The sequence below is a fragment of the Prunus mume genome, linkage group LG8, assembly GCF_029339155.1.
Source record: "Prunus mume cultivar Tortuosa linkage group LG8, ASM2933915v1, whole genome shotgun sequence".
Classification (NCBI taxonomy): domain Eukaryota; kingdom Viridiplantae; phylum Streptophyta; class Magnoliopsida; order Rosales; family Rosaceae; genus Prunus; species Prunus mume.
Window position 1 is genome coordinate 7,828,404 of NC_142705.1, and position 19,883 is coordinate 7,848,286.

The following is a 19,883-nucleotide window of genomic DNA, read 5'->3' on the forward strand; positions in this document are numbered from 1 at the left end:
TCTGTGTACTTTTTTTATCTGTGTTCAATCTGAAATTGATATTTGGGCATCTTCTTGGTACAAGGTAAGTTGCAATGAGAAGCCGATGGACGGCATCATCTTGGTTCAACAAATTAAATTGCAATGATTGCTGCAGACGCTGGTGTAGTGTTTCCGTCTTTCAGTACAAGGTTGCTTGCTACTCTGCTGTTTCTGAATTTTGCAATTTCAATTGTACCCGCTTTTGGTAGAGTTTGCAGATTTCAACGTTGGGGCTCCATTGTTATGATTCTTGGGCCAGTCCACGCTGATGGTGTATCCATAAACCATAAAATTTCCATTATTTTCTATGGGTCTTTTTATTTGTCCAACCAGGAGTTGCCCAAGGTGCTTAAGCAGGTTCATCACCTTGATTGAGTACACTGAATGTTTTCTTTTTGGGTCAAATGTACACTGAATGTTTGAGGACAATGGATTCTAAATAAGAATGGAATACATGGAAAGAATTAGAGGATTAGATATAGGAAGAATCTGAATTTGGTATGGTATGTAATTGGTATCATTCATTGTTTTGGAGAAGCAACATTCTATAAGAACATCCATCCTTTCTTTCTTTTCTTTTTTTATTCTTTTTTTTTTTAGCCAACTTACTTTAAGTCTAAGCCATGCAATGAATCACAATTGGTGCCCATAACTCACTATCCACAGTTTGTTGAAATAAGAATCGAATGTCAACTTTCAAATTTGATCAAGTTGAAGGATTAAAATGGATTAGTCATGCAAATGACTCACTAGTGTAGTGGTTTGAAACAATTGTTCTTTCCATGAAAAGTCTTAGGCTTGAGTCCTAGTATCCATGTAGTGTGTGTGAATTTAGTATATTATTGTCCATCTCAAGAAGAAAGGTCCTTTAAAAAAAATGGATTAGTCATGAAGAAAACTATTTCCTCAAATCCCCATAAAATGGTAGAATTCAAAGGGATAAGTTTCTAATTCATCTTTTACCTTTAACTTTGACAAAATTTAGAAGTTGAGCTCTACTCCGTCTTCAATGTGCCTTGAATATAGTAAGCTATCTTATAGAATCAAATCCTAGGCCCCAACCATGACCTATAATTTTGTGTGGAGAAGGCATTTTGATTAGACTAGATTAGTAAAGCATTTTCCTGCCTTTGATGCAGTGTGTGATTGGATTATTGCCCAATTCAATTCTAATAATTCAGCCATATTTTTATAGGATACATGGTTTAATTTTTTGCTTAAGAATTTATGGTTAAATGAAATGATTCAATAATTTTAGACAATCCAGTTCGATGTCTATAATGAGACACACCTAACACACCAAACATGACATGACATATGCCACCATACCACACATAACATAACCTACAATACTTTCTAGAAATAATTGATGGGGAGGGAGGGAGGAACTATTTCCACAGCCTATAATGCTGGATAATATTGACTTTGGTTCCTAACATACCTAAGATTAAGACATGCTTTGGTTGTCTCTTCAGAAAGTAATACGACCTTCATGACTTATGAACTTGCAGACCAGAGAAGTCATGGTCAAAGTCATCAAGAGTCGACATGCCTTGTCCCCATACATGTATTTAATTTGATATATCTCTCACTTTTATTTTATCCCAAGACACGTCTTTATTCATAAAATCTTCAACTCCTCCTTCCTACTCAGCTTTTTTTCTATGCTAATTTCTACAAATTCCATCACACAGACTACCTAAGGCTACCTCCAACAACGTTAATGTCTGCCACTCTCATTGTCATTCCCACATATACACTTCCATTAAGCCATAACTCACAAACTTTGTTTCAACAAATATCCAACAAATTTTAACTAGTTTTCTTTCTTTTCTAGAACTCAAAAAAAGGAAAAAAAAAACTTTTCTCTATACGTACTATTTCATTAGTGAGATGGAAACGCCCCGAGTTTAATTGAATCTTTATTTATTTTTATGGTATTACTGGATCAATAGAACCCATTGGTGTTGAAAGAGAAGTCAGGAAGGATTGTTTGGTGAAATGGCATTTGTTAGACATATAGACTTTAGAAAATAATTTGACCCTCTCAGCCTCTCAATATGGGAATTTTCAATTAAATTCCAGTAACCATTGCATCGCAAGTGAGCTACTTGATTGACAAGCCAAGGAAAAAAATAATAAAAAAAGTGTACACAAATATCGGTCTTACTTTTCGGCCTTTGCTTTTAAGCTCCTCTCTTTTGCTTTTATTTGTTTTCAGGTATTAGTCTTAGTGTATGTTTTGTTCCTTAAAGACAACATTAGCTATAAGCGGAGTCGAATCTTGTACTGTAGGTTGGGAAGCTAGTATTCTTCGTTATTGACGACATGTGCGCTCACCGCTTTCCCATTTCCTCTCACTTTCCTCTCCCTTTCCATCTCTGTAATTTATCTCATTAAATCACCTTAAACCCTTCATTTCCAAACCAAATATCGTCTCTCATCTCCATTTCTTTAGTTTATTGGTGGTTGTGTAAGTGTTCGTCTTTATCATATCTTTTGTATTGCTCAGGATCATTGACTTCTGGGTTGTGTCAAGACTTGGCCTTTGGCTGGTTGTGTTGGGTTTTGCTTGGATTCTGGGAATCTTGCTCTTTGTGGACGATTGTAGTGAGAGTAAAGTTCCATCTTATCTTCGACTTCAAGCTGAGTTGCAGGTAATCTGATCTTATTAAGCTAAGTGCTACAGTTAGCAAAATCATAAAGTTTCACATTTTGATTACAGAAATTTCATGTGGGTTTTACATTACCAAGTGAAATATAGCTCTTGGGTGCTTAGGATCTAACCAAAGTCCAAGTCTTTGGGTCATTTTTGGTTCTTCAACCTACTCATCGACTGGATTTGACTGGATTTCGTAACTTTCCCAGTATTTCTTTGCATTAAGAGGACTTGGTTAGCTGCATTTCCAAGGCTTTGCTAGATTTAAGATCTTTTGAGTTTCTTCCAAATTCATTCAAGATAAGAAAGAGGTAAAGGAATTATCTTTTTTTGTTAGTTAGCCATAGTTTGTTTTTCGGGAAATATCTGGACGCAAATGATGGGAGCAAAATCCAGTAAAAACAAGGGTGTTGATGGCCAGGCACAATCATCATCACCACCACCACCACCACCACCACAATCCCTTGAAATCAATACCAATTCCCAGGACACAGCCGATTTGAGCTCGTACGAGGCAGCCTGTAAACATGACCCGGCCTTACAATCATTTGATGCCACTCTCCGACAGCGCACTAGCCGTGTCATCACCTCCCTTTCCACTGGACTCGAAGTTCGGTCCCTATCTCTTGACTCACTCAAAGAGGTTACTGATTGCTTGCTTGAAATGAACCAGGAAGTGGTCAAAGTCATTCTAGAATGCAAGAAGGATATATGGAACAGTAAAGAAATGTTCTCTCTTGTGGAGGAATACTTTGAGAACAGTCTTCAAACAATGGACTTCTGTACTGCCCTTGAGCAATGTCTCAAGCGCGCGCTGAATAACCAGCTGATAATTCAAGCTGCAGTTAGACAGTTTCAGGAAGAAGTAGAAGCTGGAGCTGAAGGGAAGAGGTGTGAGAGGACCTTACAAGAATTGAGGGCATTTAAGGCAGCTGGGGACCCTTTCACAGACGAATTCTTTATACTGTTTCAGTCAGTTTATAAGCAACAGGCATCGATGTTTGAGAAACTGCAACTTCATAAGAGAAAACTTGATAAGAAGTTGAAATCAGTCAAAGCTTGGAGGAGAGTGTCAAATGTTATTTTTGTTGCCGGTTTCGTCTCTGTATTGGTTTTCTCTGTGGTGGCAGCTGCTATTGCTGCACCACCACTTGTAACAGCCTTGGCAGGAGCATTGGCTGTTCCAATAGGTTCAATTGGAAAGTGGTGTAATTTGCTCTGGAATCGTTATGAGAGGACACTGAAAGGGCAGAGGGAAATAATCAGCTCAATGCAGATTGGGACTTATGTTACAATGAAGGACCTGGACAACATCCGGGTGCTTGTTGACAAATGGGAAATTCAGATTGAGTCACTGTTGCAGACTGCTGGTTTTGCTCTTAGAGAAGAGGACACTGTGAAGCTAGTGATAGATGAGATCAAGAAAAAGCTGGAAATGTTTGTGGAAACCATTGATAATTTAAGCCAACATGCTGATAAGTGTAGCCGGAATATAAGGAAGGCGAGGACAGTGATTTTGCAGAGAATAATTAGGCATCCCAACAAATGAGTAGCCTTTTGGTATGTTTTTCTGATCAGTGTTCTCTGGCTGGTTGCCTATTAGTGAAACATAAGCACCCAGCTAAAGCAACTCTTCACCTTGGATCAATGTCTTTGATTTGGCCTTTGTTAGAAGGAAAAAAAGATAGATTTAATTGTTTCTACTGGTCGAAAGAGTTCATTGTTAAGCAGGATTATACTAAATGTGTTTACATTTTCAGAGTATGCTTCAATCAAAAGGATTACTTACTTTTGACTTTGACTGTTTCATCTTGTTTCTTATTGCAAAATGTTCTAGAATTTTTTGCTTTCTTTGCTGCTTAATGCTGTTATAGAGAAACATGATTGTATGATAATGAAGTGAACTGCCGCATTCCAGTAGGTTGTTGGTCATACATTGGAGGGCGAGTCTAGGAAAAGTGTTGTGTATTTCTGTAAAAGAAAGAGCATTCCAGTGGATGGAAATTAGTCAGGAAGGTGTCCTATTCCAATAGTGAATTGCTGATCTATAGTCATTGCGAGGAGGATGCAATAGATATAGATTTTGGTGTAAAGTTCGCCTTTTACCTAAATGTTTCATTTTGATCTTTGTGTTTGTAATTTGAACAAAATTAACCCTGTAGTTGTGAAATGGTTTAAATTTGGTCTTTCCGACCATATATCCATTTAATGCCATTAATCTAAAAATGGACATGTACCCAGCACATGAATGAAGGATAAATCAATGTTTTTTTCATGTTTTTTTTTTTGGGGGTTGAAACAGAAAGTAGTGGGAAACAATGGGCACGTCATTTTTTCTTCTTCATTTTATATGGGCAAGGGCCTCTTCATTTTTGCTGATGCAGTGGCAAAAAATAAAGGGCGCTTTTGTTTCCATAGTCATGCATTGTAGGTGGTTTTTGCATCCCCTGAATCTGTTGGATGGGTATAGCAGACCTTTTCTTGCTGATGCTATTCTGTTTCTTTGATGATTTGATGTTGTTTGCTAGCTGTTGATGGTGGAAGTTATGCTGTTCTTTATTTGATTGTTGCTAAAGGATCTCTTTTGAGACTAATTATATAGTTTGTGTGTCAGTGCATTGCGCTCCCCTCTCACAAGAGTGGTGGCTTCACTATGTAGTTGATCCCTCCACATTCTTGTTTTGTGAGAGGGTGGTAGCATGTGCCTGGCACGCGAAAATTTCCTTTCATTTATATGGAATCTCAGCAAGTGTTAGATCTTTTGAGTTTTCTGACCTCCTCATTCTCCATTTCGGAACTAGAACTATTTGGACTTTGAAGCTCTCTTTCTTCACTCTCTGTTTAAGAATATTTGTCCACATCGGTGTCTACATATTTTGATATATTTCTTTTACTTGCTTCTCTATGATATAGAGATTGTTCATCTTCAGTCTGATATTTATCGGCCTAATGGATCCAACGGCTGAAGACATACAAAGTATGAAGTGTGGAATATGAAAGGGCTCAGTCAAGAGGCCGAGAAAGGCATGCATTCTTGATAGGAAGAAAATTGTTTCATGATTTTAGCTTCGGTTGTTTTTTATCTGGTTTGTTGTATGAAATTTTTGGGGATACTCAACTGTTACATGGTGAAATGATGTAAAAACATGAAAACGTGAATGTATTTCTTTAATTACTATCTTGGAAACATCTTGAGATGATGATTTGTTGGGTTGGGAGTGTGCAGAAAATGAGGGATTGGTAGGCATGCACTAGATATATGCTTATGAGTCTATCGCAGCAATATTGAAATTAAGAACTCTTCTTTTACTACGTTACATTTTTTGAGCCCTAAAACTGGAGCCTTGATCCTGATCAAAGGCCAAAGTCACAATGTCATCATGCTGTATGATTGTACCAGGTCAAGATGGTACTTGATTCTCATCAAAACGGTGATTGATACTGCTCACTCATGAGCAAGATTTACTAAGTTGAGTGGATCAGCTTTACCATGAGTATGAAACGAGCTGTAAACTTACGAATGTCTTGAGTTAGAATTCTCTCCATTGTTAAGTTTATTTGTTATGTGTCGTGGTGGTTTGTGGTTTGAGAGTGATTGCCTGTATCCAAACTTTATTATTATTAAGTCTTGTACTGTATGAAAGATTAAGTTACCCAAAAAATTGTAACATTGTTTTTATTGAAAAACTTGCAAAAAAAGAAGGAAAAAATAAGAGAGAGAGAGAGAGAGAGAGAGAGAGAGAGAGAGAGAGAGAATTGTTTACTGAAAAAATTTCCGCATTTTTTTGTTGTCGAGAAAATGACTAGTATATTCTTGACCCATTTTCACAATTTTGCTACAATAGAAATCACTTCTCATCTGACTAACAGCTTTACAAAAAAGCGCGAGGACTGAACGCATAGCTTCTATGCGCGGTTTCTATAACCTCCATGGATTTCTCAAACACCTCGCAGCTTTCACGGGCATCCATGATCATCAATGTCCAAAGAGTTCCATCAAATCCATCCATTCACTCAACCGAATCAAACAAAACGAACCCAGTAAGCCAATTACCAGAAAGAGCACCAAGAAGCACTTCAAATCCAGTAAAAAGCAAGAAGATGCAGACCCAAAGATTTACATGAGAGAAACCATTGGAAACATATACAAAATTCTCAAATATTCAACATGGGATTCTGCTCAGGACCAATTACAGAGGCTGCCCATAAGATGGGACTCTTACACAGTGAGCCAGGTGCTCAAAACCCATCCCCCAATGGAAAAAGCCTGGCTTTTTTTCAACTGGGTTGCTGGGATTCGAGGGTTTAAGCACGACCACTTCACGTACACAACAATGCTGGACATTTTTGGAGAGGCGGGGAGGGTTTCGTCCATGACCCATGTTTTCAAGCAAATGCAAGAGAAGGACATAAGGATTGATGCTGTTACTTACACTTCGCTGATGCATTGGCTTTCTAGTGCTGGGGATGTTGATGGGGCTGTGAAGGTTTGGGAGGAGATGAGAGCTCAGGGCTGTGTTCCTACTGTTGTTTCTTACACTGCTTATATGAAGGTCCTGTTTAATGATAACAGAGTGAAGGAGGCCACTGATGTTTACAAGGAAATGCTTCAATCTGGGTGCTCTCCAACTTGTCATACCTACACTGTCTTAATGGAATACCTCATTGGTTCAGGTGAGCCCAACTCAACTTTGCATACCCAGTGCCATCCGTTTGTTTGTTGTAATGTCTGAATGGGCCATTGTTAAATTGTTTGATGTTGGGCATGTTTTATATGTTAGTTGAAGCAAATATACACTGCAAGTTACCACTTTTGTTCATTGGGTTGCACTGATTTCTCTTCCCACTGGCTGTTCTTTATCAACAGAACCTAAGACTTTTTGTTTTTGGTTGTGTCCTCTCAATGATTTTTGCTATAATTTGAAGTTGTTTTGATTTGACTGTCGGTAATCTTTGTGGTTGCTTTCCTTTTCCCTCCCAGTGTTGCAGATGATGTGTAAGCAACGTGCAAACATATTTCTTTGCTTAATCGTATTAAGGAAAGATATCATGTTTCATTAACTTGCATATTAATATTAATGGTTCTGAAATGGACTCGTCTTGTATAATTTCTATGCATAATGCACTTTTGGTGGGATCTTGGGCAAACTGATTCATTTTTACCATGTTCCTCTCCTGCCTCCAAAACTTAAGATAATCAAATTACTCTATTTGTGTTGGGTTTCAGGCAAATGCAAAGAGGCACTTGAGATTTTTGGCAAAATGCAAGATGCTGGAGTACAACCTGATAAAGCGGCTTGCAATATTTTAATTGAGAATTTGTGCAAAGTGGGAGAGACATGGACAATGAACCAAGTCCTTTGGTTTATGAAAGAACATCGCCTTGCTCTTCGTTACCCTGTATTTCTAGAGGCATTCAGAACTTTTAAAATTGCTGGGGTGAGTGATTCCCTCCTCAGGCAAGTTCATCCTCACTTTTCCATTGAATCTGGGAATCAGGAGACAGGTGAGCTTAGGGCAACTGCTGCTGATGCTCCTTCAACAATGGATGAATGGCTTGTAATGATTCTCTTAAAAAGGAAAATCTTGTTGCCATAGACCACTTACTCGCTGGAAATGAAGATAAGAATATAAAATTGAATTCTGCAATCATCTCAACCATCATTGAGGTAAATTGTGGACTTTGCAGACCAGATGGTGCTTTGCTGGCTTTTGAATATAGTGTGAAAATGGGTATCATCGTTGAGAGAAATGCCTATCTTTCTTTAATAGGAGCTTTGATCAGATCAAATTCATTTCCAAAGGTGGTAGAGATTGTTGTGGAGATGATTAGGGCTGGGTATTCTCCTGGAACATACCTAAGTGCACTTCTAATATATAGGCTTGGGCGTGCTAGAAGGACCAATTGTGCTGCAAAAGTCTTTAATTTATTGCCTGATGATCACAAGTGCACTACAACTTACACTGCCTTGATGGGTGTCTACTTCTCTGCTGGTAGTGCTGATAGAGGACTTAAAATTTTTGATATGATGCGAGGGGAAGGGTTTCTTCCTTTCTTGGGAACATACAATGTTCTCTTAGCCGGTCTCCAAAAACTTGGTAGAGTTCATGAAGGTGAAATGTATAGGAAGGAAAAGAAGAGTCTGCAGAGTGATGGTCAGTCTCAGAATGCTGTCCCCATTGATCAGAAGATCTGTGACTTTCTATTTGCTGGGGATGTGGTATCTTGATGCTATTTGGCACCCATGAGATTCCCCACATTGATGGTGCTGCAAATGCAATGCATTGCTGCTTAAGATAATATGTTCTAGATAGGGAAGCACTTCTCCTGTCAACCTGATGACTCTGTATATGATGGTGGCAAGATGCCGTAAATCGAAAATCCAGACTCTGGAAGAGCCATCACCACATGGGCTTCATTTATCCGAATGCTTAGAAAGAAAGCTTTGCAACAGGATGCAAGGAAATTTTCGGAAAGAGCAGACTCAGTATTCAGTTTATTGTAACCAAGTTCAATACATTTGCGTGGAAGTTCTGCTGATTAGCTCAGATGCCAAGCTGAAGGTTATGCTGTTGATGTTGACGTGGGCTAGGGTTTATAGTTATTTAGACGTGATGCGGTTCACACACTCTGAGTTCCCTTGATGGGTACTTAACTTATAGGTAGGTGAAGAGTTAAGGCGTTGTAAACATGCTCAAATAAATAATTTATCATTGCTGACACCATTAATGATATGTACAATGGACCAAGCTTATAAGACCTTTGTACAAAAACTCCTCCCAATTCACTGTCCTGTAATATTTTCAGTTGTGCATCCGACATTTTTGCCATGCTATGCTTTAAAGGTTTTCTAGATTGATCTATATGTTTACTGCTTACACAGACAGACACGATAGAAGCTGCATTGTCTCTCACTCCCTGTGTGGTATGGGTGTGTAAAGAATATCAGTAGGGTGGAATGAAGGCAAAGCCAAAAAAGAAAAAGACAGAAATGAGATTTAGAACAAGAGGTCAATCATGCCAAGTGACCCATAAAACCAGCATTGCTTGCTGGCTTTGGTTGCTTAAACTTTGGCAAAACCTGCGAGAATAAACATGCATTGTCGGGAATATATGCTATCCTTAGACTATTTAGAAAAATGCATGGTCTCTCAATCATTGCTTTTCCTAGTTGATAAGGCAATGCTCAATTATTACTAATCTTAGGAGGCTCATGAGGTTCCTTGCATACTTTTATGTACAACTTACATGGTTAAGTGCAAATGAGAGAAAAGAATAAAGCATTTGTGTACTCAAAGATTGGATTCTTTTAAAATAATGTGGTGTAGTTGTTTGCCTTGCCTCAAGTTTTTTAGCATTTGTCAACCACACCAGTCTATTTCATGACTGCAATTTCATGACTACAATTCATTCGGTAAAAGGGTGCGTGTTATATTCTTCATAAATATCAGATTGAGATCCACATATGAAATATATGACAAGGAATTTAGATTTTTTGTTATAATCCAAGTACTACGAACGAAGCATAATTAAAAGAGTGATAACCAGTAAAAGCCTATTGGTTTTAGCATTCGAGGAGCCTTTTTGTTATAATCCAAGTACTAGTGTTTCTTCTATCCTCTAGTTACGTGGAAGGTTTATAGACATGGATATACATGGAGCTTGACCATTACCAAGATGAAGGGCATCCTCCTAGTTAGTCATCCCATTTGGTGGCTGTGACTGGAACCGACTCCAGTTTCGTCCAATAGTGTCTCACTCTTGGGAAGGGGATATTTGTCCCGAATATGTTGGACAGTTGTTCAATTTAATCAGTTTAGTTCATCAAACGATTCGAGTCGTAGCACCAACGATTTGACTAAAGAGGAATCTCATTATCATACCAAAACATGGTACATTTTAGGGTAAAAAATTTTTTTGACCAATGAGAATGAGGGATATTGGTGTACCAAGTGGAGGAGAAAATGGCAATTCAATGTGAGGTTTGCTCGAGAAAGGATAACAAACTAAAGCACAGAGCATCAAATCCTCTAAAATTATTATCGAATAAAAGCTGCAAAAATGTACAACTATGTTTCTTCTAGTACTCAGACTTTCATTTGGGTCCATATCAAGCCAAGAATCTCATTATCCATCCAAACTTATTTGAATTGTCCTAGATCAAACCGGATTGAAGAGAGAGTTCTATGCTGCTCATGACTCATATGCAGCTCAGAATTGGTGGATAGCTTTGTGTCACCGTAAATTTATAAATAAATCAAAACCCTAATTTCGTACTGAAAATAACAAACAAATTTTTTTGTTGGGAAAAAATTAGGTCTGACATTAATTTAGGTATTGACAATAATTAACAGCTGTTAGGTCTAGTGGGCAAACAGGATTACGAACTTTGATGAAGCTAATCAAACTTTATTTATTTTTTTGAATAAACTAACCAAATATTTTAGCAGTATTTATTTTTTTGAATAAACTAACCAAATATTTTAGCAGCATTTTATTTGGTCACACACGCAATTGCATGGTTTGAGTGAGTGATGATGATAAGGATGTAAAGATTAAAATAAACAGCTTTTTTATGCAACTCGTGGTTAAATAATACGCAATTGCGTAATTTAATTTGTATTGACCAAATACAAATACGTCATTGTTTTTCTTGGATTATTAGGCACATGTATTATTTAGTAGTGTAATTGAGATTAATTATCAAAATTAATTAAAATGATTTCATAAATCGTGCAGAATATATAATGCACCGTACGCCTAGTCATTTTAACGAGGATTTGGATGGACGCATTGCAGTTTAATATGCAAACATTCGAGCTTTGACCATGGAAATTGGAATGGTTTATTTGGATGCAGCCTTGCGCATGTTGATAATGTGATTAATGTGCAAACAAAAAAACAAAAAAAAGTTAAAAAATTTACAACAAACCAAAGGAAAGGAATTTGAGAATGCTACCTTTGTTTGGAGCAGAAAATTTCGGATCTTCCAATAAGTAATTTTGTATTAAATGTTGAGAAGCCGGACACTATCTTCAATTGACACCAATGGTGGAGGAGGAGGTACCTGTAAGAAGACACTTTGACGCCTAAGTCAGTAGAAGTTCAAAAAATTGCATGAGTAAGCCACTTATCCATGCATCCTTTCTTTTTCCTCTCTCAAGATGTTGGGTTAATTGGCCTTTTATAGGCCTTGCAGTCTTGGGCTCCGAGTCTCATATTCCTCATTTATCTCCATGTTCCAAGATAGTGGATAACAGGTTGCTTGATTGTCTCCACTCTCCCCAGTTTAGGATGCATGGATAAGTGGCTTACTACTTGAGGAGTAATTTTCGCTCCCACACCATTTGTAGATAAAACCAAGCGAGCAAAAAACGATATGGTCAAACTTAACTTAGGGATTTGAATTGACTGAGTTATATTTACCGAACCCAACGATAAAGGGTAAGATTCCACAATTTGAAATGCATTATTTTGTGTGACGATATTACCACATATTTTTCATCATCATTCACCTCCAAGCAAAGGAATGGCCCAACAATAACAATTACATTTGAGGAAAAAAAAAAGATTTAGGATCATCCAAAAAGTAGAATAATAAAGTAAAAATGAATGTAAGGTTGTTGGGATTTAAAATCAGCATCTTTAATCAACCAAATAATACGACTTATCGCATTACTAATCACCAATTTAATCCTAGTACACCTTTTAAACTAATCCAACCTTATCAATCATAGTATCCCTTTGGACCACAACAACCACCTCAACTTCCTCAACTTAAATTCATTGCCAAAAACCTCTGTCTCTATCTCTCACGTTTTTGTTTTTTTTTTTTTTTAAATGAAGGCTATGACATCCCCAAAAAAAAAAAAAAAGATATGAACAAAAGGCTTGGTCCTTAAACGCCTATTTGGCGCCACGTTAGCGTGAACGTTTTGTAAATACTCTTTGTACCTGTTCTAATATCTCCAGAACATATGAGCTGTGCCATCCAACTTTCTCGGGCAGAGGAAAGGAGTAGTTCACAATCGCATGCGGCCGACCCTATTATTAGCTCATGCCGCTCAAGGATAACGATAGGTCTATACTCGCCACGTGTCGATCACGTTACTCCAGCACGCGAAGTCCACCTGAACATAAGTCAACATCAAGCAGCTAACTCAATTTCATCTAATCATACAGTAGGCAGTTGAAATTGTTACGTTGTGGTGAGCTTGACCGCACACGTGGACGGTGATGGGGTCACCAACTTAAATGATCTTTTCTCTCGTGAAACCGGCCCCGCGTCCCCGCGTACGAGAAATTGAAAATGCGAGAACTAATAAAACGAATATGCCCCGAACGTAAGGCATACGTTCATTTGTAGATCGTTGAGAACCGTGCAACGCGGAATTTCTCCCCTCGTTCTGTTTGTAAATATCGCGAGGGTTTTCAAAATATCGTGGTCATCCTGTTAATTGGGACACCTATATAAAGGAACAGAGGCCTCCATTGTTGATGCGCTCGAAACCAGTACAAAGCTTTCAAGCTCTCTCTCTCTCTCTCTCTCTCCTAATCAAACAGAAAGCCTCGGCGATTCTCGCTCTTTGATTTATATGATGGCGTTCAAGAAAACCCTAGCCCAGCGCCTGTTCAACATCTCCAAGATCTCGCCCCAAACCCTCCGAAACTGCCGGATTTCTTCGTCGGCGGTTCATACCCGACCGGCTCCCAAGCCACGGGAAACAAGCATAGCACCCGACCCGGGAGACAATGTCATTTTCCGCCGCTTCCTCCACAAGAGGTCGTCGGCGGCGACATCCCAGAGGCCGGAAATGTGGTCCTTGTCGACTGGAGAAAACCTGATGCAGAAGCTCAGGGTCATGGCCATTGGCTCTGACCGAATCCGATTGGACTGTTTGGCTCCGCCGGAGCGCGAGCAGGAGAGGTCGCCGGCGGTGGGGTCAGGATTGACGGCGGAGGAAACCAGGAAGTTGCTGAGGGTGGCCCAGTTGGAGGCTGTGAAATCGAAGCTTCGAGAAGTCCAGAAAAGCTGGGTATCGTATCCGGAGTTTGTTCGGATATGCAAGGAGGGTTGTTCGGATCCGGATCTGGGTCTCGGGTTCGCCAAGTCGTTAGACGAAAACGGGTCCGTTATCGTGTTGGGAAACGCCGTTTGCTTGAGGCCTGAGCAGGTTAATTTCTGATTCATTAATCTTAATTTGATTTCGTTATTTGCTTAATTTCAAATTACCATTTTCTTGTTCTTGTTGGTTTTATATTTTTTTGGTGTTTCAGATAATTATTGATGGTCTTGGTCTGTTGGCCGAGAGGGTAGAAATAAAATTACGAGATTTTCCCATTTTAGTGATTGTTTGATTCTTTTCTTTTCCTTTTCTGTGATTTAGGAAATTCCGAAAACTGATATTATTTTATGATTATTTTGTTTGTTTTCTTCAACAGGCCAAACCTAAAACGTGAAAAGGGTTCCACGTTTCAGTTTCTACCGTGGCAGATTTTAATGTTCATGGGATTTAAATTCCTTTTCATACACTGTTTGAGGAGACTACAGTCAATTAAAAAACAAAGAAAAAAAGCAGAAGACATTTTTATTTACAGAAAATTACTTTTCTTTTTTCTTTTTTTTAGGGGGTGGTGGGCGTTGGTGTTTGAAGGAACTAGAAGGGCAAAAAAAAGGAAGTAAATTTAATACCTAAAGATTAGGATAATTAATTACTTGCCAAGTAAAGAGTAATGAATATACCAGATGAGGAAATGGAAGAAATGAGGAGAGAGGGGGTGGATGTTTTCAGTCAAATGAAGTAAAAATTTGCTTTTTCTCTTTTAGGGTGGTGGTATAGTGTTTTTGCTGAGATATAGTTCTTGGATTTGTTTTAGTTGCTAACGTGCACCTTCTATGGCATCTCTATCTTTTGCTCAGCTTGCATAACTCATTACTTGTATTTTCTCTGTTTCTTCAACAAAAATTAAGTCTTTTCTTTTGTTGTTTTAAAAAGAATTGGCAGGTAGCAGAGCAAAAGCTTTTGTGTTATCTTCTTGATTATAGTTTTAAGCTATTTTTTCAGTCCAAGTTGTTTTTCCTTGTATAGTTTGAGCATAGAAGTCCAAAGATTGATGGAAGATGTTAGCTTGTTAGGCTGAGCATGCTTTACCCAAACGTTTCAAACTGTTTGATTACTGCAGGTAGCTAAAGCCATCCAGGAACTAATTCCAATTCCAGGAGCTGCAGCAGTCAACCCAAACGACCCAAGAATCAGGGAATTGGAGGACATGGAGAGGCAGAAGTTTGAAATCGACAGGAAAGCCGAATCCCTGGTTCGGAGGGAGCTCTGGTGTGGGCTTGCATATCTTGTTGTCCAAACAGCCGGGTTCATGAGGCTTACCTTCTGGGAACTCTCGTGGGACGTCATGGAACCTATTTGCTTCTACGTTACTTCAATGTACTTCATGGCTGGCTATGCATTTTTCCTCAGGACCTCGAAAGAGCCCTCTTTCGAGGGATTTTTCCAGAGCAGGTTTCACGCGAAGCAGAAGCGCCTCATGAAGCTTCAGAACTTCGATGAGGGAAGGTACAATGAGCTCAGAAAAGCTTGTTATCCTTACTCGTCATCGTCTTCTTCGGAACTGCCCGCATCAACTGCTTTTGATGAGCCAAAGAGTGTTGTGCAGTTTGGTTCAATACATAGTTAAAATTACAGAGGCAACAGAAGAAGCAAACAAAAACGAAAATAACAATATGATTGAAAATGAAATCCCAATTTTGTTTTAACCCCCCCTTCCCCCCACCCCCAAGATTTAACTTTAGAATTTAGTCTCCGGCTTTCTGTAAACAATCATGTGGAGAGTGTAGGTTTGTAGTTTTATGATATCAATTTACCCCCCAAAAAAAAAATCACTCTGATTCACAACTAGTCTATGTTCATCAATGAAATTGTTGTAAAAAACTTTTACTTCATTTGTCTTTCCCTGCGAGGTTGAAGACGAAAAGATAAAGAGCTAGAAATCACCTGACAACTTAACATAAATAAAAGTGTAAAAAAAAAAAAGCCGAAGTGTCACTTTTTCTGTGGTGAATTTGCAAGCACTTGGATTTTTATAATAAAAATGTTATTGGTAAAAAAAAAAATTACTTTATATATTAGGCTTCCGAAAAAAGATCCAATGTATATGAATAAACTATGTATCATGTAGTTTCCAAGTTAGTGGCCTCTGAGATTACCTGAGTCATTGTGAGAGGTCATTCAAATGAATCGGCTGCATGTGCTTCTAATAAATGGGTTCAACAAAAAAACAGAAACAAAATTCCAATTTTGGAGTCTCACTTTGCGCAATTTCAGCACACCAATAAAGATTATCTGTCACCCCAATTCAAGGCTTCAAACCATTAAATGTATCACAATCACATAGTTCCCTTTTCAATTTATTCTAAATTGAATATTCACCGTCTAATATGATATCAGAGCGAATTTTTTATTGTCATGTCGAGTGATGTTACATGTTTCTATGTCATCTAGTAGGAATTGTTCATGTATTAGACGTAAAAAACGTAGACTTTCTACCCTCAATGCCAATTGCTTTTAGATGGGATAATGACATTCGAATAATCTTTCTTCTCCTAATGACATGAACGAATGAGTTGGAGGGCAGTTTGTGCACCACATCAACAAAAGTTAATTGGTTTTGAAATCCCCCAAAATTTGGGTACTTGGTTCATACATGACCATGGCAGGTTTCAATTGGACAGGCCAAGTCTTCAATCTCTTTTCACACCCACTTTGGCCTCGTTATTAGGTCTTTGATATGGGATGGCATCACATGCGAATGCATTGTCTGGCGTGCCCATCCAGTCCCCAGGACACGTGTCAGGTCAAGGTTCATGAAGAAGAAAAATGAAATGAGCAGACCGCCAAGAAACCTCCAAGAAGCTGGGGCTCTATTGATCATGCTGTTAGTGGTCGGTATGGTAGGTGACAAAGTTTTGGACACATTAACTTTGTTGATGTAACATGCATCCGAAACCACCTCAATCCTCAATCCTGTCCAATTCTTGGCCTTGTACCAATTTTAATATCGTGATGCATTGCCTGCCACCGACCTAATGTTGCCTTGCCTGCCTGCCATATGAAAATGAAAATGAACATTTGAAATAATATGATTCTTCAGTTTATTCCCTTCTGTTTGATTTTAAAATGGGATGGGGATTTTGGGATAATGGAATAGAATCGTGGTTATCTTTACATGATCTATCCACAGTGGTCGTGACATAGGCAAGGGGCTGGGTGTGTAAGTTATGTTAGGTCTTCTTTTTCCAATCAGTCCCTTAGTTTATGATGGTAATGATTTAAAATATTTGGTTCATTATACGTGACGTTTTATTCTTCTTTAAAGACACAATTTTATACGTGTACCTAAGTTTTTATATTTGTATTTTTGTTGAGTTGTTTTTTGTATATGTAAGTCAGACTACGATTTTGCATAATGTAGCCAAAGAGCAATTTGTCTGTCATTTCCTATACGATTGTGATCCTTTTGTTTTTATTATTCTTTTTCTTCACATTATACACATTGAAATTATGTTGAGCCAACCCTGAGGCTAAGAGAGAAGTAAGAAATTGTGGTTGTGGTTGTTGTTGGGGCCAACCAAAGTTTCCGCGCGATGCACAATTAATGGTGATGTATCCTTAAATCATTGAGTCAATTTCGTACCAAGTTGACAATAATTTTCGTAGGGGTCTCTCTTTTGTATCATTCTTTGTTTGGCAGTTGTGAGAGGTTGTGCCGGCCCAGCTCTGCACTGCTTTTCGGTGCTTGTTTTGTGTGTGCGAGAATGGTCTTCCGTGCCCACACTCCTCTTCTGATAATTACTGTGGCTTTGTTTTTCGCCCCCTTTCGTGGGTTTGGCCTGTTGGCGGGCGTGAATTGACTCTTAGACAAGATACCTTTCAAAGTGCCAAAAATTGAAATACCTCATCAAGAATCAAGATGACCAAGAGTTGTATGGATGCCCAGTCCAACCTAGTCACATTTAGGCCCATCATTCACCGAAGATGTTTTGTAGAAGGTCTAAGAGCAAACCCTTAACATATTGACGTGGGTTAAGCCAATTAGCCGAGTGTTCATTATTTTACAACCCGATTTTGATCCTCTTCTTCTGTATATTATAGCAAGAGCATCCACAATTAGTGGCGGAGCCACATTGGGGTCGCACGACCTCTTGGAAGCCATGAAAATAGGCTTAGAAGTCCATTGGAGCTGCTGATGCGACCTCTTGGAGCTGCACAACAAGTGGTCGACGAAATGTCTGAAAGAACGATGGGTTGCGAGCTGAATAAGAAGGCTAGCGCACGCCAGTTTTGTTTTTAAACGACACTGGCCAAAACGACGTCGTTTTGAGCAAGGTTTGAAAAAATAATAAAAAGACCAGCGTATCCTCTCCAGCCACTGCTTTTCCACAACACAACTTGACGGAATATGTCCTTAAGCCAAAGTTCAAATGTATTTTACATATTCTTGGTCACACAAAAGACTTTGCTCTTCAGCCTGTGAGCACTGGCGGAATCTGTCCTTATTTCCATTTTCAACATTTAAGTTTGTCTTTGTCCTTTTACTTTTTTTTTTTTTATATTACTCCATTTATTTAAGTTTACAATGTAAATAAGGAAGTACCCCCCATTTGGATTCAAATAAAAATACTAGAAAATCAAATTCCCACCAAATCAAAATATGAAAATTCGGTTTTAGTGCAAAATACGATTTAGTCTAAAAATAATAGCTCATTAAGTCAATATATATTTCATACTAAAATCCCATAAAATCAAGTTTTTTTATTTGATGTGTAAGGAATAAAAGCCGTCACAAATTATCTTGAGAAAATGGTTATTCTGAAAAACCGCTTTTCATACTTAGTCAATATTGCACCTCCGCTAAAAAATTTATGGGTCCGCCAGTGTCTATGAGACACTATTGAAGTCAAAGCAAAATGACAAATTGCTATCTATTGGACTCTGAACCATCACAAAGCATTATTGCCCCCAGTAATAACAAAGTTTACATTTTAATATCTATCCGAAGTAACTTCTGCCACTCTTGCGCCTTAGCCTGTGCATGTCATTCTAATATTTTAATTTTTTTTTTAAATTAAAGCAGTTTGATTAAGGAATTTAGGGTAACTACATAATCTCCTCACTCCTTTCTCCTCTCTCCTCTCTCCTCCCTCCCTTTTCTATGTGATCTCGAATAAAATGATGTCTCAAGTTTATGTGTTTAGTGCGTAAGTGAAGTATGAGATTCTTAGAGATGTTTATCGCACTAATTTTCAGTAACAATGTGAGTTTTTATTTTCATTTTTTTGCACATGTAGAATATATATGTTGATTCCATCCTAAATTTTTTTTTGGGACTTTTACACTAAGACCCCTTGTGTTTCGATTCTGGCTCCGCCACTGTCCACAGTGATCATATATAAAAAGGGGTGTATATCAGATTTACACCCATCACGTCCTGAAAGTGCTGCAATGGTGGTATGTATATGGCTGCACATTTAAATTTTCCACCGGATATGCACAATTACATTTTTTCACATCTTTTCTTTGGAAAAATAAAATAAACCTAACACACACAAAATTAATTTTAAAATTTTAACACGAAAAAAAAAGCACAAAAAACTCAATATACGTCTTTGGATTTACATGTTTCTCATTGAAGCAAAAATCGCATTTACATCTCCCATATATGTAAAAAATATATATAAATGATTTTACATCCCTGAATTTACATTTCCCTACCGTGAATGCTCTAACTAACAATACTTTAGTTGAAGAAGAAAAAATAAACCTTAAAAGTCCTGATCAAGTCCGAAGTCCAAACTGAACTTGAATAAAAATTGATTTAGAATTTGATCAAATGCTTGCATAATTCACACGTAAAGAGAAGTAGCTAGGGTATTGCATTAATACCCGTTAAAGGCCGAATAGCATGGTAAGCTTTGAGACGATTTGTTATGATCCAACCACACGTTTGCTACATGAACGCGATATGCTCTCATGATTATCATTCATTTACAAAAGCTTATACAACAAATATGACTCAACTTACCACAAAGCCCACGGAAAAACAGAATTAGGGCAATTTCTCTTGCTCAAAATCGATGACAAATTGTTGGATGGGTCCATATGGAATTTCAAGACATGCCTCTTATGAGGT

At 38.1% G+C, this 19,883-nt stretch overlaps 3 protein-coding genes across 3 annotated transcripts; all 3 read left to right on the forward strand.

Annotated features, from left to right (window-relative positions):
* The first annotated feature begins 2,674 nt into the window (after positions 1-2,674).
* LOC103340037 (transmembrane protein, putative (DUF677)) lies at positions 2,675-5,867 on the forward strand. The gene is made up of 2 exons (XM_008243400.3): positions 2,675-4,240; positions 5,594-5,867. The coding sequence occupies exon 1, from the start codon at positions 3,057-3,059 to the stop codon at positions 4,227-4,229; it is 1,173 nt and encodes a 390-aa protein (XP_008241622.2). The 5' UTR covers positions 2,675-3,056; the 3' UTR covers positions 4,230-4,240; positions 5,594-5,867.
* A 140-nt stretch (positions 5,868-6,007) lies between these two features.
* LOC103340035 (pentatricopeptide repeat-containing protein At2g01390) lies at positions 6,008-9,438 on the forward strand. The gene is given in 3 exon segments (XM_008243399.2): positions 6,008-7,354; positions 7,908-8,246; positions 8,249-9,438. Coding segments are annotated over 3 exon segments (1,767 nt in total). The 5' UTR covers positions 6,008-6,588; the 3' UTR covers positions 8,911-9,438.
* Positions 9,439-13,124: 3,686 nt separating this feature from the next.
* On the forward strand, positions 13,125-15,636 carry LOC103340034 (calcium uniporter protein 3, mitochondrial). Its single transcript, XM_008243398.3, has 2 exons — positions 13,125-13,855; positions 14,865-15,636. Exons 1-2 carry the CDS (start codon positions 13,277-13,279, stop codon positions 15,369-15,371), a joined length of 1,086 nt encoding a protein of 361 aa, XP_008241620.2. The 5' UTR covers positions 13,125-13,276; the 3' UTR covers positions 15,372-15,636.
* The last annotated feature ends 4,247 nt before the right edge of the window (positions 15,637-19,883 follow it).